Source organism: Mobula hypostoma, chromosome 7 (genome assembly GCF_963921235.1).
Source record: "Mobula hypostoma chromosome 7, sMobHyp1.1, whole genome shotgun sequence".
Taxonomy (NCBI): domain Eukaryota; kingdom Metazoa; phylum Chordata; class Chondrichthyes; order Myliobatiformes; family Myliobatidae; genus Mobula; species Mobula hypostoma.
Window position 1 is genome coordinate 149,922,880 of NC_086103.1, and position 23,610 is coordinate 149,946,489.

Here is a 23,610-nt window from a genome sequence, read left to right on the forward strand (position 1 = left end):
TGTCAAGTAAGAACAGTTTGTGTTCATTGTGCATCTCTTCCAGTTTCTGTTGCTTCTGACAGTGTCAGGCTGGACAAATGTGACTTGCCCAGTGGCCATTTGATATGAAAGTGTTCCACAAGTCGTCTGTGATATATGGCCTGACGTGCTGAGGTACTTCTGCCACTTCTGCAGCTGTGTATTCCAAAATGGTTGGAGTTCAACTTCCAGTTCTGCTTCATAACTGCACGTGGGAAAGGAAGCGTAATAGCACATAAGACCATTAGCTATAAGAGTAGAATTAGTTCCTTTGGCCAATCACATGTGCTCCAGCATTTCATCATGGCTGATCTGTTTTCGCTCACACCCCCAACCCCCTGCCTTCTCCCTCTATTCTCCTCATGCCCTGACTAATCAAGAATCTATCAATCTCTGTCTTAAATATACATAAAGACATGGCCTCCACAGCTGCCTGTGGCAAAGAATTCCGCAGATTCACCACTCTCTGGCTAAAGAAATTCCTCCTCATTTCTTTTCTAAAGGGACATCCCTCTATTCTGAGGCTGTGTCCTCTGATCTTTGACTTTCCTATCATAGGAAATGTCCTCTCCACATCCACTGTATCGAGACCTTTCAACATTCGATAAGTTTCAATGAGGTCACCTCTCATTCTTCTGAATTCCAGAGAGTACAGGCCCAGAGCCATCAAATGCTCTTCATATGACAAGTCTTCCAGTCCCAGAATCAATTTCATGATCCTCCTTTGAACCCTCTCCAGTGTCAGGATATCCTTTCTTAGATGAGGGGGCCAAAACTGCTCACAGTTCTCCAAATGAGGCCTCACCAGTGTTTTATAAAGCCTCAACATACATCCTTGCTTTTATATTCTAGTCCTCTTGAAATGAATGCTAACATCGCATCTGCCTTCCTCACCACTGACTCAACCTGCAAATTAACCTTTAGGGAATCCTGCACGAGGACTTCCAAGTCCCTTTGCACCTTAGATTTTTCAGTTTTCTCTCCAATTAGAAAATCATCAAATCTTTCATTTCTTCTACCAAAGTGCATGACTATATACTTCTCGACATTGTATTCCATCTGCCACTTCTTTGCCTATTCTCCTAGTCTGTCTAAGTCCTTCTGTTTTGGTCTCCAAATTTGAGGAAGGACATTCTTGCTATTGAGGGAGTGCAGCGTAGGTTCACAAGGTTAGTTCCCGGGATGGCAGGACTGTCATATGTTGAAAGATTGGAGCGACTGGGCTTGTATACACTGAAATTTAGAAGGATGAGAGGGGATTTCACTGAAGCATATAAGATTATTAAGGAATTGGACACGCTGGAGGCAGGAAGCATGCTCCCGCGGATGGGTGAGTCCAGAACCAGAGGCCACAGTTTAAGAGTAAGGGGTAGGCCATTTAGAACGGAGTTGAGGAAAAATTTTTTCATCCAGAGAGTGGTGGATATGTGGAATGCTCTGCCCCAGAAGGCAGTGGAGGCCAAGTCTCTGGATGCTTTCAAGAAAGAGATGGATAGAGCTCTTAAAGATAGCAGAATCAAAGGTTATGGGGATAAGGCAGGAACTGGATACTGATTGTGGATGATCAGCCATGATTACAGTGAATGGCAGTGTGGCCCGAATGGCCGAATGGCCTACTCCTGCACCTATTGTCTATTGTTGCCTCTCTGCTACCTTAAAGCTACCTGCCCCTTCACCTATCTTTGTATCATCCCCAAACTTTGCCACCAAGCCATCAATTGCATCATCCAAGTCACTGACATATAACATAAAAAGAAGCGGTCTGAACACAGACCCTTGTGGAACACCACTAGTCACTGGCAACCAACCAGAAAAGGCTCTCCTTGTTCCCACTCTTTGCCTCCTACCAATCAGGCACTGCTTTATCCATGCTAGTGACTTTCCTATAGTAAAATAGGTTCTTAGCTTGTAAAGCAGCCTCATGTGTGGTACTGTAATATTTATGTGACTCGGACACCGGTGTAGATTGAACAACCCACGCTTATTCACCAGACTTCCATTTTTTATCCAACCCCTTTTTCACGTCCTGACGTCATACGCACTCTGAAGCTACGAATACTCCCACAATACATGACATCCCCCTTCTCAAGATTTTTTTTTACAACACTATGAATTACCAAAAGAATGCCTCTAGGTATACTGTTCTTACAGTGCAACAACCACGACATAAACTAAAAAAAATCTTACCTTCTTGTACTGTATTCTGCATTGTATTTTACAATACTAACAGCAGTGTATTTTCTTTTACTAACATAGACTAATAACCCTTTTATTTCACCCCTTGGAACTTATGACATGTGTGACTTTGCCTCAAACTGTATGTCTAGTCTCTGTATCTAGCTGGAAGTTTGACTTGTCTCCCAGACCGTGTGCGATACAACTGTGACTGTGCTTGACCTTCATCCGTGTCAGTCTCTCGAGTGCCCTCTGTGTTTTTGGGGTCTGCGTCATTCTTGGAGTCGTTTGTTTCCATGTCTGTATCTGTGGAAATGTCCTGTGCATCTGTATGTGGAAACTCACTCTTGCCTGTCTTCAGCAGATGCTTCCTGTTCCTTCTGTAGACTCTTCCATCCGGCGTGCGAACTATGAAGGATCTTGGTTGCTGATGTCTGTTCACAACCACAGCTGGTTGCCAAGTGTCCCCTCTCTGTATTCTGACATTTTCACCTGTATGCGGATCTGGCAACTACTGTATGTCTGTCATAGTAGCTCTTTTGCTTTATTTGCTTGTACTTTTGCTTGTCAGGTACTTGAGCATTACCTTCAGGAGTCAGTGGAGTTGTGGATGTTGGCAGTTTGGACTTCAGACGACGTCCCATCAACAGCTGCGCAGGAGAGAACCCCACACCCTCAATTGGTGCATTGCATTATTCGAGCAGAGCAATGTAAGGGTCACCGTTGCTGCTTTGTGCCTTCTTGAGCATGTTCTTGACAGTTTGTACAGTTCTCTCTGCTTGTCCATTAGACTGAGCGTGCCCTGGACTGGAAGTAACATGTTGAAATTCTCAGCTTTCTGAGAACCCTCTGAACTCACCACTGGCATATTGTGGACCATTGTCACTAACGACAATATCAGGAATCCCATGTCTTGCAAATGTCGACCTCATTGCAGTAATGACCCCTCGACTGGACGTGTCACTTAACTTGGTGATCTCCGGATATTTTGAATAGTAGTCCACACAAAGCAGATATTCTTTACCATTGTAGTGAAAGAGATCTGTGCCAATCTTCTCCCATGGTCTTCCTGGTAGTGGGTGGGGAAGCAGAGGCTCTCTTGGATTGCTGTTTTTGTTTTCATTACAGACAGCACACTGAGACACAATGTCCTCTATCTGAGTTGACATGCCTGGCCAATAGTGAATGTCCCTTGCTCTTTCTTTACATTTCATTATCCCCAGGTGTGACTCATGAATTCTGCTGAGCATTTCCTGTCTCACTTGGTTTGGTACGATGAGCTTTGCCGTTTTGAACATTAGTCCTGATGCATAGCTGATTTCCTCTTTAAATGTCCAGTATTTCTGCATTTCCTTTGGAACATTTTTTCTTTATGTTGGCCATCCATTCATTGTAAGGTCTCTTAGCATTTGCATTTCAGGATTATCTGCAGTCGCTTTCCTGAACATGTTCAACTTCTCCTCAGAGATGGGTAGCTGAGGTGTAACCCAGTTGACCTCCAGCTCTCTTCCTAGCAACTCTTCCTTTTGCTCTTTGAGGTAAGCACGGCTCAAAGCATCAGCGATGTACAGTTCTTTTCCTGGCTCATGGATGACTGTGAGAGTGTACCTCTGTAGTCTGAGAAGCATCCTTTGCAGCCTCATAGGAGCTTGGTGGAGTGGCTTTTTGAAGATGCTCTCAAGTGGCTTGTGATCACTCTCAACCTGGATTTCTTTGCCATATACATATTGGTGGAACTTCTCACACCCATAAACTATGGCGAGTAATTCCTTTTGGATTTGAGCATATTGGCGTTGACAGTCCGTAAGTGCTTGTGATCCATACGCCACAGGCCTCCCATCCTGCAGTATAACAGCTCCTATTCCCTCCGAACTGGCATCCACAGACATCGTCAATGGTTTATTGACATCATAGAACTTGAGTACTGGTGCATTGGTAACCAACTGCTTCAATGTGTCAAAACTTTTCTTTTGTTCGTCTTCCCAATGCCATTCAGTGTTGCTCTCTAGTAGCTTTCGAAGTGGAGCGCTGACCTCTGATAAGTTGGGAATGAATTTGGCAAGATACTGTATCATGCCCATGAACCTCAATAGTTCTTGCTTGTCTTCGGGTGGTGGTAGCTGTACCGCAGCTCTGACCTTTTCGTCATCTGGTTTTAGCCCATCAGCGCTGAGTATATGACCTATGTATTTGATCTCTGTAGTTCTGATCTTACATTTACATTTGTTCAGTTTTAGGTTGTACTCACATGCTCTCTCCAGGAGCTTCCTCAGTCTCTGATCATGTTCCTCAATTGTATCACCCCATATCAGCAAATCATCAGTGATGTTGGCCACCTTGTCCAGGCCTTCAATCATTTGTGCCACGGATCTCTAGAATACCTCTGATGCAGAAGAAATCTCAAAGGGTAGATGCAGGAAATGATATCTCCCTATGGGCGTGTTGAAAGTGCATAATTTGGAACTTTCTTCATCCAGCTTGATCTGCCAGAAGCCTTGATTTGAGTCTAATACTGAAAAGTATTTTGCATTAGGCATGCGGGAGACAACCTCTTCAACCATGAGCAGCGGATAGTGCTCTCTTTTGATGGCTCGGTTGAGATCTTGTGGATCCATGCAAATCCTCGTCTTTTTTTCTGTGACCACTGTCACCATATTATTCACCCAGTCGGTCTGTTCTATTTGTCTTGTTATGACTCCCATCTGTTCCATTCTGTGTAGCTCCTCCACTACTCGATCCCTGAGAGCTACTGGAATCTTTCTCAGGGCATGCACGACTGATGCAATAGTTGGATCAATCTTGATATGGTGTTTCCTTGGTGAACATCCTAATCCAGAAAACAAGTCATCAAAATCTTTGAGAATGTCATTTTCTTTTTCAACACCATAGATTCGCTTCACCAGGCCTAGCTTTGTGCATGTTGCTTTGCCCAGTATTGCTGAAACATGTTGCTGCACTATTGCAAACTCGATCTTGTATTTTTGACCTTTGTACACACAGGTGAGTGCTTTTATCCCCAGTGGTGCCGTCTTGTGGCTGAAATATGCAACAAGCTTGCAGGTGGATTTTTCCAGTCTTCCTCTGATGTCCAGTGAGTTGAATGTTTCTGCCGACATTACATTGCACTTTGCCCCAGTGTCAAGCTTAAATGTCACTTTCCTCCTGTTTATTATCAGATCTTGGGTCCAATCATCTTCATCCTCCATCTCCGCATTGTCAATATTCTTGATGCATACCTCCTGTTCCACTTCAACTGTGCCAACGAACATGTCACTGTTGCCCTCACTCTGTTCCACAGCATGCATTTTCCTTGCGTGCTCCTTCGATTTGCACATCTTGGCAACGTGATTTTTTTTCTGGCATAACCTGCATGTCTGACCAAAGGCTGGACATTTTCTGTATCCATGTTTATAACCACATCTGTTGCAGTTAACTTCCTTCTGATCATCCTGTGGAGCTGGCTTTGTCCTACTCTTGTTAGTTTTCACAGTTTTTATTTTGTGCACTTCAATCTCTTCATTGAGCACTTTAACCTGACTCGACGTGATCTCGCTGGCACGGCAAACATCAATCGCCTTTTCTAATGTAAGATCCGCCTCTCTCAATAGCCTGCCTCTCACTTGATCATCTCAAATGCCGCATACAATCCTGTCACGTATTAAAGAATCATGCAGTTGTCCGAACTCACAGTCTTTTGCCTTTGTCTTTAAATCTGTTACGTAGGAGTCTATGGTCTCCGTTGGTCCTTGAGCCCTCGTGAAAAACCGGTGTCGGATGAACGGTATGTTTTTTCTCGGTTCGCAGTAATCTTGAAACTTTCTTTTCAACACTTCAATTTTTTCTTGTTCATCGTCTTGGAAGACAAACATGTTGCAAACCTTTATTGCCTCTTCTCCCGCTATGTGCAGAAATGTAGCACATTGCACTTTCTCCGTCTTTTCAGCTAGGCCGCTAGCGGTGCAAAACAGCTCAGACTTCTGGATCCATATTTTCCAGTTTTCAGCAAGATTACCTTGTAGGCTTAAACTTGACGGTGGCTGTAACTGTGACCTCTTTCACATGTCTTCGCTTCCTTTTTATTTTTCCCGTTTTCTTCTGACACCATGTAATATTGATGTGACTCGGACACCGGTGTAGATTGAACAACCACGTTTATTCACCAGACTTCCATTTTTTATCCAACCCCTTTTTCACGTCCTGACGTCATACGCACTCTGAAGCTACGAATACTCACACAATACATTACAGTACCTTGTCAAAGGCCTTCTGAAAATCCAAGTACACAATATCCACCAATTCTTCTGTTTGTTACATCTATTGAAAAGCTGAATGGAGAGCATTTGCTGAGGTTGCCTGTGTAAGATGGGCATGGTATCCCATGAGGAGGAGGGTGAACAGGTGACGATATGGGGAGTTTATGGATGTATGTACCTGTTGGGTAATTTGATGTGAGGACGGCGATTGATTAGAACCGGTTTGTGAAGCAAGGTAATGCAGTCGCAGTGATACTTAGGTCAGATACAAGTGAATGTGTCAGTGCATTCCCTTTCTCTGCCCTATTAAACTACATTCAACATTATCTCCTCTCTTGCTGCTGATCGAGAATCATAGAATCTGTGATTCATTATCACACTTCAAAGTACCAGGTCTGTACTGGCTCATTGCTGGGCGTCCAGTCAGTCCTGTTCTACTCTTTCTCCAAATGCAATTGATTACTATCAAATATTTCTCAGATTTTCTTTTGAATGCGGCAGTTGAGTCTGTGTTCACTGCCTTTCACGAAATGCATACTAGATCACAGGTAAGTCAATAACAACGTTCCACTCCTATGTGTGACTCCTTCTTTCTTAAGTTGATGGTTTATATGGGCCATTGCTTTATCTTTTCACATTGTTCGGGGAACACACATTTTTCGTTAATGAAAATCACTATGTAAAAGCCTATAGATGAAAAATGGGAAAATGTAAGTGAAGTAGTGAAGCATATGGCAAGCACGAATCATTTATTGCTAACTCTTAGCTATTCTCATTTGGTGGCATTGATAGGCTAGTTGACACACAGGAATAATTCCAAAGGAAGTAATATACATGAACAGGATTCAGCTAGACCTCGAAGCATTAGCACTTAATGAGAAATGATTCTAAGGATATCTATGATTTAGGATCAAAAATTTGTCTTGTGATAATGCTGCTTTTATTTCCCATCAGCCTTTCTACTACTTATGGCAAGAAGTCATGGATTTTCTTTTGTGAAGAACAAACAAGAATAAAAATACCAAAGCTGTTGGAGGTCCTTAATAGATATGACAAAAGAAAGGTATTTCAGTGTCTGAGAAACATTTAGGAGCTTTAGCCTTTCCCTTTGCACAATATGTATTTATTTTAATAACAAGTACACAGTGTTGAAAACTATTATAGCTAATTAATCCACATTTGCCATGCATCCCAGCAGCCTAATTTTATTGATTTTAGTAGGATCTCATAAATTATGTTTGCATTTTATCCCAAATTTTATAATTAAAAGTTTGTAAATTGCTAGGTATTATGATTATTTTATTAATCATTTCTCTTTAAACATTTGAGGGAATATAATGCCAATATAATGGCAGCTTCTAATTAAGTTTTGCAGTTTGGTATAGTTATACAATGGATCATTTTTCTGTTGTGCTTTATTTGAGCTCACAGCACATTTAAAATGCAGAGTGCACATGAATATTTTCAGACTTTTAACTTGTATATGTAAACCATTTGTTTCAGGAATGGTTCTTAGGAAAGGCTTTGTACGATGAACAATCTACAATTATTCATCATTATGCTTTTGCTGAAGATCCAGTCATTTTTAAGTATCCAGATTTTGCTGCAGGTTGGGCTTTGAGCATTCCACTTGTCAACAGGTAGGTAATAGGTATGCTTATAATTATTTGCAGTAAAGCCTCATCCTAATTCTATAGCAACAGGATGGTGTTGTTTATGTAATGACAGTAGCATATTGGTTACATTGGTATCTAAGCTACGTTTGGATGTGGTCTGTGAAATAGCTTTCAAATATTAATGAGTGTTAATGAGGACCATTCAGAAGATCAAATCTATGACAGCTGCCAGTACAGCAACCCCATCAATCCCATCCTTAAATTCCTTTCCCTAACACTGCAAATTGTTAATTATCTTTTCCGAGAAAACCCGGAAGTGCTCTTCCAGCACTTGTTGTTTGAATATGTACTGACTTTTTTTTCTTGTCATTATTCCCTAAACAATACAGTATAACAACTATTTTACATAGCATTTACATTGTATTAGGTATTATAAGTAATCTAGAGATGATTTAAAGTATACGGGAGGATGTGTGTAGGTTATTGTGGATTGGGATCGAAAAAAAACCGTATGTTATCTTACTAAGTAAGTCGGAACAGGTAGATCCGGTATTATTTAGCGTCAGTTAGTCAAACGTTTGTCTTAGTATATAGTATATATTTTACCTTTCTATGCATATAAAACACTTAAGAAACGTATGTTTCAGCGCCAGGCTCGGGGACGGAAATTCCCGAGTTCGATCCAGTGACAGACTGCTCCCAAGTGCTCTCCATCCCTGCCGGGTTGATGTGAAGGATCAAAAACCCAAAACCCCAAAACGCCAAAACCCAAAAACCCAAATAATTAAACCACTGCGTTGCTTAAAAAATAATTGTGGCTTTAATCGGGGCAGGGCTTTTCTCACTTTATCCTTTAAAATTGTTACAATGGTTGACTGACTGTAGCCTAACACTTTTCCAATGACCGATGGCGTTTCACCTCTTTCCGATCGCTTTATTATTTCCACTTTATTTTAAATTGCGATCGTGATTATTTTCGTGAACAAAAGCACTGTGGATTCAGAGCTCCGCCGCCGGGTCCTAATGTCCACCGCACTGAGACAGATTAAATAAGGTCCGCGGTTCCGCTGGGTCCTAAGGTCCACCGCAGTTAGACAGGTTGAATAAGGGACTTGAGCATCCGCGTTTTTTGGTATCCGCAAGGGGTCCTGGAACCAATCCCTCGCGGATAAGGAGGGCCGACTGTACTTTTATTCATTGTGTTGCTGCCACAAGATCAATTGATTAGATATTTGCACTAATGAGCAGATGTACAGTTGTACCTAATACAGTGGCCTCTGAGTGCATATAGTTTATGATGAGCTTGGCATTCTGTGCTAACTTTAATAGATTCCTAACACGCTCAGTGCTTAGTTTAGAGCTATCGAACTCTACAGCACAGAAACAGGGCTTTTAACCAATCTAGTCTATAGAGATTAATCTGTTCATTTTCCACTGAGAAATAATGTTAATTGTGCTCCTTTTTAAACTAGAAGTTTTCTATAGCTCACTGTCCAGCAGTTGTGTTATATTCAGTGCCATTTGGGTTAAGCAAATCAAAGAATTTGATGTTGTTCATTGGATCCCCAGTACTTATAGGATTTAGGAACAGAACTGATTAGTATACAGTATGTGCAAAAGTCAAGCACATGTTAAAAAAAATCTGAAAAGCAAAGATGCTGTCAAAAATAATGAAACGAAAAGTTTCCAAATATCAAAAATTACTGAAGAGCAGTAAAGAGTTAAAAACTAAAATCAATATTTGGTGTGACCACCCTTGCCTTTAAAACTGCATCAATTCTGTTAGGTACACTGTTGTGCAGTTTTATAAGAAAATCAGCTGGTAGGTTGTTCCAAACATCTTGGAGAATTTGCCACAGTTCTGCAAAACTTTGATGATCTCGCTTGCTTTTGTCTCGATGATGTTGGAATCAGGTCTCTGTGGAGGCCATACCATCTGAAACCTTATAAAAAATCTAGGGTGCCTAAGATTTTTGCACAGTACTGTACATAATATAACAACATACCTTATACTTAGCTTTGTGAGCCCAAACTCAACATAAGCTTGTCTATAGCAGTTGTAACTTCGCTGCCTTTATCATTTTTCATTTGTTGATTGTAATGTACAAAAACAAGTCACATAGTGCTGACCTCCGCTCTTAAATTTCCAGTTTCTGGCTGTAGCTCACTGTAATAAAGCAAAAGTAATGGTTTTAACTTTTATTATCAAAAGGAGAAAGCACTGCTTCTTGTTCTCAACTGAAAACATGAAAGCTCCTAATCGTAGTTTGAAATCATGTTTGAAGTATTTTGTGTAGAAAAATATGCAGATGTACCTTTTTTCACTTTATTTTTTACTGTCACTTTGAAATTCTAATACAACAGTGAAAGAAAATCATTTAATTTAGCATAAAGAATATTGTCTGTGTCTAAAACTATATATTCAAACTTAGCTTTTGGTTTAATTTAATATCTTACACCAACAGACTTGCAAAAAGATTGAGGAATGAAAACCTTTCTGCAGATTTTACGATTGACCTGAAACATGAGGTATGTGATGGTAAAAGACACTTCTTAACAAATTGTTATAACTGGTTGGTACCTCATACAGCCTGTATTATGGTTGATGAAAACATTTGATTATTCTCACCTTTTCTCATCTGTGCAGTGTAATTTTTTTAAATAAAAGATACTTTCTTATTGTGTAAAAACCTCCACACTGATTGGTGCATTGTATTTCTATCATATTTCAACCCTATCCAAAGTTTCAATGAAGGGCAAAGGATGAATGCAGCATATAAATGAAACTAAAATCTAACCAGCCAGCCAATTGATGATATGTGATGCAAATTGTCTTCATAGAAGCTAAATGTATGAACATTGGATACATATCCACTGATAAGATTTCCAGTGATCTACACTGCCTCAGGTTTCCTGTTAGAGAATTGTGTCCAAATTCTAGTATGTTAGCTATTGTCCAAGTAAATCACAGTGACCCTATGTAATGTGTAGAAAGACTTGATCATTCTTGGATAGATGTATCAGCAAATATGAATCCGTTAGGTTCAGTGACCCTCAATTCATGTCTATTCAAGCAGTAGAAACAATATTAGTCCCTTAAATAATCGGATTATGGTGGGTTCTTAGATGTTGACCTTATGATCTTAATTTTATCACCCATTTTTGTGTAGTTTTACTGGAAATGGATGATTAGCAACATCGATCCTTTTATAAAATACTGAAATTAATTATCACTAAATCCATTTTAAACCATGACAAAATTTCAATGGTAATTCAAAGTATATTTTAATTTCATTTATGAACCAACAAAATTTTATGAATATATATATATATATATATATATACACACACACACACGATGGAAAGTTTCATGTAGATCAGGTGTTCTGCAATAAGATTAAATGTCCATTCATTAAGTGATAGATGGAAGTTTCTGCATTTGCTGATGGAATACCCATTCCCCATCTCCATCTCACATTGTGTTTTTAGTTTTATTCTGTGAATATATCAGGCTGGATTAAGCTTGACCCATTCTATGTTTCACACTTACCTCATGACCCTCCTCCCTCCAGCACGATTGCTGCAACTACGTAAAACATATTTAGTCTAAAGGGAGCAATGTGTTGGAAAGTTGTGCTAATAGGCTTAGGTCAAAAAATAAATTAACATGAATTGAAATAAAATGGGGGGGGGGCCTTCTGTTACCTTTTGCATTCCATTCTTTTACCTGCAATCTCATTTAAATGAATGTGGTAGACCATAAGGCATAGGAGCAGAATTAGGCCATTTGGCCTATCGAGTCTTCTTCGCCATTCCATCATGGATGATTTATTATCCCTCTGAACTCCATTCTCCTACCTTCTCCCTTTGATGTCCTCACGAATCAAGAACCCATCAATCTCTGCTTTAAATATACTCAGTGACTGGGACTCCACAGACATCCGTGGCAATGAATTCCACAGATTCACCACCCTCTGGCTAAACAGAGATTCCTCACCATGTCTGTTGAAAAGGGACTTCCTTGTTGGCTTTTCTCTATCTCCTTAGTTCAGAGGCAACTAGGGATGGGCAACTGATGCCAGCATTATCACATCTTGGGCAAGAATAAAAAGAAGTAAAATCCAACATCTGCAGCATCCTGACAAATTTTCCCACAAATCCTGTTTTAGATCCTTTATTAACATTAGCACTTTGTTTTATGCTGACCTTGATGCACAAACTTAAATTCTGCTTTCCACATCTTTGTGACACAACTATTAAAATTGCCCTCAAGCAGTTATATTTGATGTCTTTGCAAATATATTGTCAATTTAGCCTTTTATTTCAAGAATATTTTGCATTGTAATTGCTCCCATTGCACCGTGGACATCAGGAAACATTCTTGATATAATAGCAATTAATGTAGGTTCCAGTTTTTGGTTACATAAATTAAAAATCCCTTTTATAGATGCCACACTATCTTATTAGCATCAGCTTCTAATTTACCTGGCTTTATGTTAGGTATTCCAGCAGTCAGTTTTGTATGTTCACTCGGAACAAAAAAGGTATTATCATATGCTAATGAGTACATTTCATTCCCAACACTCGAGTTAGTTACTAATAACATTTGGATTTTAAATGTCATTTCATTTTCAACAGTCAGTTGTAGGTATAGTTTGTACTCATGGTAAATGGCTATTTATTCCATTTCTTCCGGGATTGTGCCAGAATTATAACCTGTGTGGGAGAACTAAACGGAAGTTCTTGAGGTATTATAAAGGAATGAAAGCTTATCAGAAAGAAAGAATAATATATAGATTATTGACATTAAATCAAACTGTGGGTGTGGAGGATATGATGATTACAAGATAAAAGTAACTTTAAGACTCTTATCAGGAAAGTACTATTATGGACAGTGCTCAAGATGTGAAATGCATGGAGGAATCAAACATCTTTGTATTTATTTAAGGAATAAATGATTGTTGAACAGAGGTTTAGATTGGAATCTTTTATAACGAGCTTTTGTAATTATTTTGTGTTTAAGTGGGGAAAATATTGTGTGGTAAGATGTGATAGAGGTTGGTGCTCAATCCACTGTATTTTAAGAATGGCATTTTCAGAGATCTACATTGGTATAGCTGTGTCACCAAATGGTAATATGGTAGCGACAAGACCATCTGTATGAATACCCTGTGTGCATTCCCTTTAACTATTTCCTAGGAAATGCTGGTTGGCATATTTGGAAGAGAAAATTTATTTGTATTACGGTATCTTGATAGGGCAATTTTAAAATATTCAGTGAGAACTTCAGCTCAGTAGCACCCACTTTTGGGGTGATTCTAGTTTGCTTAAAATTTCGAAGGAGCATCCCTAGCAAATAAGCTTTTGTGCTGTTTTCTGGGCATCTCATTAATGAGGGTATTAGTAAACGCCTGTACAAGATTTTCTCAGCATATAAACTTCCAGCATCTGTTGTTTTTTTGCTATTCAAACAAATTAACACTGAGTTCAATGTACATTCAGGAGCACAAAAAACCCCCTTACTTGTGCTATTGATGGAATTGTTATTCTACAAGTTTGGTGTTTTCTGCAGTTCTTTCAAGATTCATACATCTGCAGAAAGCATTGTGCTGGTACTTGAGTTTTCTTCTGACTTGAAATGAGTTTTCCTTAGAAATAATTCTTTTTGCTATACAGTGGAATACTAGTAAATTGGGGCAGCTGCTTATTTGGGACAACTCTTAAAGAACAAATGAAAATACAAGCATCAAAATCTAAACCGTCCTGATGAAGAGTCTCAGCCTGAAATGTCGACTGTACTTCTTTCCATAGATCCTGCCTGGCTTACTGAGTTCCTCCAGCATTTTGTGTGGGTTGCTTGTGTTCTTTACATCTTTTTACCTATATCCTTGAAACTTTGGCCACTTAATTAGGCCAAAATGTATTGGTCCTATGTGTCCCAATTAACTGGAATCCACTGTACTTTCTGAATGAGCAGAAGTTGATTGTGTTCTTCTGTTGGGAGAAATGTTGGAATCATGCTGGCATTTGTGTAGTTGTTGGGTGGGGAATATCATGTTGGTAATTGGGAGAGCCTCCTAACTCCTTGTGAACACAACATACCTTCTCCATGAACACCTCCACTGTAGAGTTTAAAATACCGATGCCCCTACCCCAGGTTACGCTTTAATTGAAAATGCCTTTTGAAATGGTCTCAAATTTGAAGAGGAGCAGACTGGCTTTAAATGGAGTTGACCTTTTCGTGCCTGTAATGATGTCTTGTGGTTGCTGCAGTCTGGCTGATGCTGGTAGAAAGTTGGCATTTTTAATTTAGTGTTGCTGTCTTTAAATAATATGAACCAACATAAATGGAAACAAATTAACGGAACTTTTTTTTCCCAGATCGCACTTTTTATTTCACAAACATCGGAAGGTCCTCAGCTGACCCCAGTGAAAGAATTTTGCACAGAAGATGTAAACACACCTGAGGCAGTTAACTGTGCTACAACATTTCACACCTACCTTCCATTCTGCGTGAGTAAATTTTTAATTTATCTACTGTTGAATGTTGACTTTATTGTAATCAGTTCAAACATTATCATGCTTGTATAACTGATTTTGCTACAACTGAGAGGTTTGTTTCAGTGTCATAAGTTGTAGGCATTCTCAAAAGATTGTTGATAAAGTTGTCTGCCATGAAGCCCACTTCTAATTACAACTACAGTATATTCCATTGTATTCCCATCCTGCCATTGCCTTTATAATCCTCCCTTGATTGGTAGAATTAATGGGCAAGTTTAAAAAATGAAAATAATAAGATCTAATAATTTCTTAATGGAAAAAGAAAAGGAATACATACAGTTATTCTGCACCTTGTGATATTGGGCCAGATCATCCTAGACAGCCTTCTGCTTGGACTCACCATTCATGATCCCACCCACCCAGTTGTAGAGTGACAGGTCGGCCCTATCCGCCAGCAGATGGCGAGCAAGGCAAAGTAGACTCCAAATGGCAAGCAACACACATCAAAGTTGCTGGTGAACGCAGCAGGCCAGGCAGCATCTGTAGGAAGAGGTGCAGTCTAACTTGCGCTAAGGCCCCACCTCCCCCTCATACCCCATCTGTTACTTATTTTTATGCACACATTCTTTCTCTCACTCTCCTTTTTCTCCCTCTGTCCCTCTGAATATACCTCTTGCCCATCCTCTGGGTCCCCCCCCCCTTGTCTTTCTTCCCGGACCTCCTGTCCCATGATCCTCTGGTATCCCCTTTTGCCAATCACCTGTCCAGCTCTTGGCTCCATCCCTCCCCCTCCTGTCTTCTCCTAGCATTTTGGATCTCCCCCTCCCCCTCCAACTTTCAAATCCCTTACTCATTCTTCCTTCAGCTAATCCTGACGAAGGGTCTCGGCCTGAAACGTCGACTGCACCTCTTCCTACAGATGCTGCCTGACCTGCTGCGTTCACCAGCAACTTTGATGTGTGTTGCTTGAATTTCCAGCATCTGCAGAATTCCTGTTGTTTGCCTCCAAATGGCAAGTTAGCTTCAGGAACAATGGACTGACTGTAAGTCCATGGAATGCCTGATGGTTGTTGACAGACTGCTGGCTTTGAAATAATTTTTTACAGTCTGTGGCAGTAAAGAACACTTAAAACCTATTCATGTCAATCTAAGTAATTAAGAAAAATTAAAACAAGCTAAAAAAAGAATATAGAACTGACAAGTAATTTAAAGTGAGGTAAATGTAATAATTTAAAATTAACTTGTTACCAAAGTAATAGAGCAACATCGTTAGTCAGAGTACAGGAAGGAGAGAGAAAGCTTTCTCTCAATGTCTTGAAAACAAAAGAGTTGGTCATTGACTTCAGGCAGGGTGGGGGAGGGGGGAGTGTACATGTTCCTGTCTACATTAACAGTGTTGAGGTTGAGAGCATCAGGTTCCTAGGAGAGAATATTGCCAATAGCCTGTTCTGGGCCAGCCATATTGGATCATCACTTCCACTTCCTCAGAAGGCGTGTCCCTGTCGACCGTAATCAATTTTTATCGCTCTGCCATAGAAAGCATCCTATCCAGATGCATAATGTCTTGGTCTGGCAGACATACCAATACCAATCAATACCAATACCAATATTGAACAAGTCTACTTAAAACTGCCCGAAAAGGTTGATTCCTCATTTTTATTTTATTTCCATTCATACCTAATTAGCCCCTCAAGGCTGAATACTTTTTCTCTAGTGGATGCGGATGACATTTTTGCTTTCAAACAAATTGTACATGATCACATTTCATTTTTAAATGAGTGCAAATGCTTCCATTCTAGGCTGAAAATAATTATTTCCCTGCAACTTTAAGAACTGAATGAAATGAATCTTTTTCACGTTGCATGTGTTCGGACCCCTTAGTGTAAAATACCTCCACAAAAGCATACTGTACTATTAGAAGTGATGGTTAAGTGGAGCCAAGTAGCAATATGGGACTTGGAGAGGAAGCTTCAGAATGGAAGTTAGGCAGCTAAGGCATGCTACCCAGCAATGACAGAGTGAAAGGAAAGTCAAGAGACTTCATCATCTTGTCCTATTTCGTTGCTAATTTTGGGAGCTTACTGTACTGAAATTGGCCTCCTTTGTTCCCAATATTACAACATTGACTATGTTTCATAAATCAAATAACTGTTTGTAAAGTGCATTGTAAAGCCCAGAAGTCAGAAAAGATACGATGTGTCCTGGTCCTTGTCTTTTTTTGGCATACCTGTTGAAGTTTTCACAATACTGGACAAGTGCCAGTGTAACAGAGTATGAACATCTTGGCTCAAGGAGCTGCTTGTTCTCCAGTGCTGTACTTCAGCACCAAGCTAGGGTCGTGTTGTGACCCTGCGTCCTTTGCTCAGCCCGACGTACTCCTTGAACTAGGACTTAACACCTCTCTTTGCAACTGGATCCTTGACTTCCTGAACAATAGACTGCAATCAGTAAGGATAGGCAGCAATTCCTCTGCCATAATTATTAGCATTGATACCCTACAGGGCTATGTCCTCAGTCCCTTGCTTTACTCCCTATACGTTCATGGTATAAGTTTACTGGAATGAATTGGGTCTCAAATAACAATGAGATGCAGTACTGGAAGGAGATAGAATGCCTAGTGTCAAGACCTTTCCCTCAATGCCCACAAAATAGAAGAGCTGGTTATTAAATTCAGGAAGCAAGACAGAGACCATCACAAAACCAGCCATGAATTCTGTCTACACTTCTCACAGCCTCGGAAAAGTGACCAACCTAAGCAAGCGTCCCTCCCATCAAAGCCATTCTCTCTTTTTCCCCCTTCCATTTATGAAACATAGTCAATGTTGTAATATTGGGAACAAAGGAGGCCAATTTCAGGACAGTAAGCTCCCAAAATTGGCAATGAAATAGAACAAGATGATGCTCATACACCACCAGGCCCAAAGACAGCTTCTGTCCCACTGTTATAAAACTCTTGATCAGATTTTTGTATGTTAATAATAAACGTTTGACCTCACAAACCACCTCATTATGGCCTTTGTACCTTACTGTTTTTCCCTTGTGCTATCTCAAGTACATTACGTTTTGAAATGATCTGTATGGATGTCTTACAAAACTAAGTTTTTACTGTCTCTCAGTACATTTGAGGATAATCATAAACCAACTCCAGTGCAATACCATATGAATAAAATTGTCTAAAAATGGTCTTCTCTAATGGAATGTATCCTAGGAAGAGATCAAGAAAGAAAATGCTACAGCAGGAGTAGTAAATTATCTTAAGTAAAAGTCAGAAATTGTAGTGGATAAGAATTTAGACAAAAGTAGAGGTTTTCAGTTCCTCAAACAGAAATCATCCTATTCAGAGGACAGCTGAAAACATTTTCTTAATAGTGAGAGACTAGGAGCAGAAAAACCCTGAACCTAATGTACAAGTAAAACAGTAATCACTGACTAAAGGAATTAAGACCTTTATCATACCAGTGAGAGGGAATTTCAGATTCCCATTACACTTTGTGTAAACATTGCCTCAGAACTTCACTCCTTCAAGTTGAGTTCTATTTTTGTAAATATCTACCTAAAGTTTCTGTCCTATTGCACTGCATTTTGGTACCAACGACCAATGGCGATGCCCTGCAGGCGACTCATATGCTTTCACAATTGAACTGTGTGCGTTTGGAGCCTGTAATATACATTTAGATGATGTGTTTTTGGGCCAACTGAGCAATCTGGTGCTTTTGCTCTCTCCGGGGAAAATTCAACGAGATTGAGAATGGAGTGTGCGGCCTAAAGACGAACCCACGATCGGGTCCATTATTCCTCACCGATTAAAGCACAAGCAAAATTGCAGTCGATGAGGACAAGAGCGGAAGGCGAGTGGATGTTAAGTGTCCTCCCCCTCTCGCTCACTGCTGTCGGAGGAAAGTGCAGGAGTCTTCCTCGCTGCAAGGTTCGATTGCCGCAGCTCATGGCTGTGGACTGGCTTTTGAGGACTCTGTGGTTCATGTTATATGTGTTCATGGTTTCTGGTTACTTTTCCTTGCTATTTTTGTGCGATTTGATTGGGGTGCTTTGGCACAGTCTGGCTCTGCGGCCTACAGTCAACGAACGATACAGCGCTAAACTAAACACTCCTAGAACATTTAGAGGACTGTGGTTTGATGTTCTGTGTGTTATTCACTCATTTTTTTGCTGATTGTGTGATTTGTTCTTTTTTTTTGCACATTGGGTGTTTGATGTTTTCCTTGAACAGGTTCCATGGTGTTTCTTTGTTTTGTGGCTGTCTGCAGGGCGATGAACCTCAGAGTTGAATACTGCATACATGCTTTGATAATGAATGTACTTTGAATCTTTCAATTTTGGCCCAATTTGTATATTATTGAATTAACTGCTGTAAAAGATTGTGGAAACTTATGTGTAAACTATAGTCACCAATACTTAGGTGCCCATGAATTTTAACGATTATCATTTTAGAAGCAGTTGCTGTCCACAAGCCACTATTACCAATCACTCTTAAGATTTTTTGCTGATTGTGTCTGTCTGAAGACATTCAAGATGGCTCCAAAAATTAAGCTGAATTATTTGGGCACATACTGCATGAAAACCAGACTTCTGGTTTTTTGATCATCAATCGCCAATTTGTATTGATCTTAGATTCATCCCATTTTGTATTCTCCCTACATTTTCATCAGTTCCCTTCCTTTCACTTACACACTGAAGGTAAGGTTCAGTGGTTCGTTAACTTACCAACGCAGACATCAGTAGGATGTGATAATTAACTGGAATACCCAGAGAAAACCCACAAGATAAAACCATGAGACACAGGAGCAGAATTAGGCCATTGGTCCTTCAAATCTGCACTGCCATTCCATCATGGCTGATTTGTCATCCCACTCTTCTAAATCCTGCCCTTAACCTTTTACACCCTTACTAATCAAGAACCTATCAACTTCCACTTTAAATATACTCAATGACTTGGCCTCCACAGCCATCTATGGCAATGAATTCCACAGATTCACCATCCTCTGGCTAAAGAAATTCCTCCTCATCCCTGTTCTATATGGCAATTCTGAGGCTGTGCCCTCTGGTCCTAGACTCACCCACTATAGGGAATATCCAGTCCACATCCACTCTATCTAGGCCTTTCAATATTCGATAGGTTTCATTGAGATCCCCCCACCTCATTCTCCAATGAGTGCAGGCCCGGAGCTATCAAATGCTCCACATAAGTTAACTCTTTCATTATTGGGATCAGTCTCGTGAACCTCCTCTGGACCTGTCCAATGCTAACACATCCTCTCTTAGATAAGGGACCCAAAACTGTTCACAGTACTCCAAGTGTGGTCTGACCAATGACTTATTTTAGAATTTAGAATTTACATCCATCCCACAGCGTGAGGAAGTAAAACTCTTTGCGTTATGGCTCTGTTGCATATACAGACATGTGAATTTAGAAGTTTAATGGCTTGTAGAAAGAAGCTGTCCCGTAGCCTGTTGGTCCTGGTTTTAACGCTGTGGTAGCGCTTGCCAGACGGAAGCAGCTGAAACAGTTTATGGTTGGGGTTGTAAAGCCTCAGCATTGTATCCTTGTGATCAGAATAAAAATTTGCAGGCTCCATGGAACACCCAAGGTAAGGTTTGAACCAAGTCTCTAGCCCTATAGTACGGTGGCTGTACTAACTGTACCACTGTACTGAATTGGGAATCCCTATAGACCAGAGAAACTTCCCTGCTTTTCTTTCAATAGACAAGCTAGCATCTTTTTGAGTAGATAGGTAAAAACTGGGTTTAGCGTCTCATCTGAGAGATAAAATTTTTTCAGAATTCCATTGGATTTTTAGTTTGGAAGATTTGCTTGTCCTTGGCACAGAAAACAACAACTTCCACAAAGTCTCTGAAAGTTACCCACTTAGCTAAGTTTAATTATTTTTTGTAGAATTCTATTATATTAAGTTTTTATAAGGTAAAAAATAATATAATATTTGTTGAGTCTTTTAATCTATCTTTTTACAGGGAAAATTAGTAGAAAAAGAAAACCTCTTTTTTGCAGTAAAAACTTGCCAAAAATTCCATCAGGAAAGGAGTAAGTACCTGTGAACGTATTACCTGTTTAAAGAAGAGTACTTTTGCCTAGTATAATATCACAAGCCAATGTCTGAATATCATGTATTTTCTTAAAACTTTAAGGTACAATAGTTGAATATAAGACCATAAGACATAGGAGTGCTAGTTGCAAAGACTTAATGATTGGTTTATGTAATAGTTTTTGGCATCTTCTGTTGGGGATGTGTTAATCTAAATCAGTTTAAACTTACATAAGTGATTATTTATATTGCTTTATGGTTTTGTTTTAAATTTGCAATTACAGTGTAAACCATGGTTCCCAGAACTCTTCTCTATTGGCACTTACTTTGATTGTTTGAAATAGATTTGGACTTTGGTCTTTAGTTGTAAATATTGGATATTATTGCTGAACCTATTGGAAGAGTATCTAGTCCCTAGCAGGAAGGACAGATACAAGCTACTTCTGATTTTAAACTGCAGCTCTTGACTAACAAGAATTTAAAAGGAATAACAACCAGCAGAAATAAAAAAAAGGAATTAGTCATATATAATATCCCTGAATCTGGGAAGTATTGGAGACACACTGTGCTTTATAATTTCCCATCATTCAAGGCCAATTACATTGTTAATGCAGGTTTGTATAAAGTCAAAGGCCATAATTTTGGTAAATACTGTGATGCAGCTGGTGGGACTGTGACTCATGGATAGGAGTCATGGGTTTAATCCTAACCTCAGTTAGTGTCTATGTGGAATTTGTATGTTCTCCCTGTGACCATGTGGGTTTCTACCTGGTGCTCGGGATTCTACCCACACCCCAAGTGTATGTTGGTGTAAGTTAATTGACTGGTGTAAGTTTCCTTTAGGTAGGAGGAGGAGGATCATGGAGGAGTTGATGGGCATGTGACATAGAATAGGTTACAGAGAGATACACGGGGGAATGTTTTGATTGGATTGCTCTGAGAATGGACATTGATTTGATGGGACAGATGATCACCTAATACATATGAGGGTATTAGAAATAGGAAATATATCAATCCAGTCACCTGCAGCCATGTAAACCGGTAACATTACTTGCATTTTGATTTGAAATTACTTTATTTATTTAACATTTGCTGAAAAGCAACAAGCTTACTTTCAAAATTACCATACTAAATATGACAGAACAATTATTACGTAATATATTGTAGCACCTTACAACTTTATTCCTTTAACTGGAATTTCAAGACCATTCTTAATCTCATAAACCATTAAGTTTGAAAATAAACTCTTGCAATAGCCTGTGTAAATTTCTTTATTGATCACAAAATTAGGTTTACACTATTGGTAAGTTTAAAGTAGATCATATTTTCGGGAGACAAAGTGCGACTAATTTTAATTATTCAAATTCTCTGCTCTTGGAGAAGCAGTTCAGTTAAACCATGCTTTTCGCTAATATCACCAACCTTGGTGTAGCTCTAACAGAATGCAGAAATACTAGAACCAGGAAATGGGATTTCCAGTAATTCAAGTTCACTTCATTATTTAATCAGAGCAGACTTGAAGGACCAAATGACCTAATTCTGCTCCTCTGTTTCATGGTCTTAATCAGATTATGGTTGGTCATGCCCCAATTCCATTTCCTCTCTAGTTCCATATTCCTTAATACTGATTTGAACTAAGATCAGTTTTAAAAGCTTAAGCAACACACAAAAAATGCTGGAGGAACTTAGCAGGTCAGTCAGCATTCATGGAAATAAACAAGCAATCAACGTTTCAGACCAAGACCCTTCTTCAGGACCGGACTAGAAAGCTTAAATTGCATTATAATCAAAATCAGCCTTCCATTTGAGAGAATATCAACCTTCTAGTGAACAATGCTTGATTATTTCATTGTTGAATGGCTCAACTCTAAAGTTAAAATTATGTTCACATTTTTGCTTTCACAAATTAAAAAAAAATTGTGTCTACGGTATCCAATTTCAATGTTTTAAGCACTTGGTTAGATCGCTCCTAATCTGTGTAGAGTGATTACAAACTGCCTTTACACAGCAGCTCCTCATAATTCGTCTTTGCTTCTGGTGCAACTGTTGCAGCACCTATAGAACCAATCTCACTTTCTTCAAGTGCAGTGCACAGAACTGAAGCCTGTATTCCAACTAGTATCTGATTAACAATGCACATAATTGAATCAAGGAGATCTTCAAATGGCTAACTATCTTGTAGCATATTCTTGACATATCTTAAATAAATGTCATTTTAATGTCAGTTCTGCTGCCATCCTGCTTCTTGGGCTATGTAATTAACACTTCCATTCTTTGTTGATTGAAACACTAGAGATTTTAGTACTACTGGAACTTTGTGGAGATTTGAATCATTTACAGTTTTAAGAGTGTCAAAATAAAAATATACATGGGTTGCTGAGCTTGAAAGTGGAACATGGCTGTCTTCCCCTTCTCATGGAAGATTATCCAGGCCTTATCCAACTTCAAGGATATTTTGGCTTTGGAAGCAGTCAAAAAGACATTCACTAGGCTAATCTCGGGGAAGATAGGATTGTCCTGTTACAAATGGTTTAAGAACTTCAACGTTTCAATGTACATTTATTGTTAAAGTATGTGTACAGTTTAGAACCCTGAAATTTGTCCTGTTGCAGGCAGTCTTGAAACAAAGAAACTTCATAGAACCCACTTAAGGAAAACAGCAAACACCCAACGTGCAAAAAAAACCCCAATTTACGCAAGCTGCAAAATGCAAGCACAGAATATTAACATTAAACTGCAGAGACCCCAAAAAGGTCCAGGAGCCACACCCTTCGGGTCAGTTCAGTTTACTGCTGTGTAATGAGTGCAGGCCTCAGATCAGATCATGCAAATGGCAAAAAAAAGAGTAACCAGGAAGACATGGAACATGAACCGCAGTGTCCACTACCACGGAGCACGTTCAATGCTGAAGACATCAAACCGCAGAATCCCGCGATACAAACTTCCACAGCCACGAGATGTGCTGAGGCGATCTACCATGCACCTTTC

At 39.6% G+C, this 23,610-nt stretch overlaps 1 protein-coding gene across 1 annotated transcript in view; it reads left to right on the plus strand.

The window, feature by feature from the left end:
- b3glcta (beta 3-glucosyltransferase a) overlaps positions 1-23,610 on the plus strand; it is a 192,679-nt gene that overhangs the window by 102,139 nt on the left and 66,930 nt on the right. Inside the window, exons 6-10 of the mRNA XM_063054279.1 lie at positions 7,401-7,509; positions 7,950-8,086; positions 10,528-10,591; positions 14,444-14,575; positions 20,552-20,621. Coding sequence (XP_062910349.1) covers positions 7,401-7,509; positions 7,950-8,086; positions 10,528-10,591; positions 14,444-14,575; positions 20,552-20,621 — 512 coding nt within the window. The remainder of the gene's footprint in view (positions 1-7,400; positions 7,510-7,949; positions 8,087-10,527; positions 10,592-14,443; positions 14,576-20,551; positions 20,622-23,610) is intronic.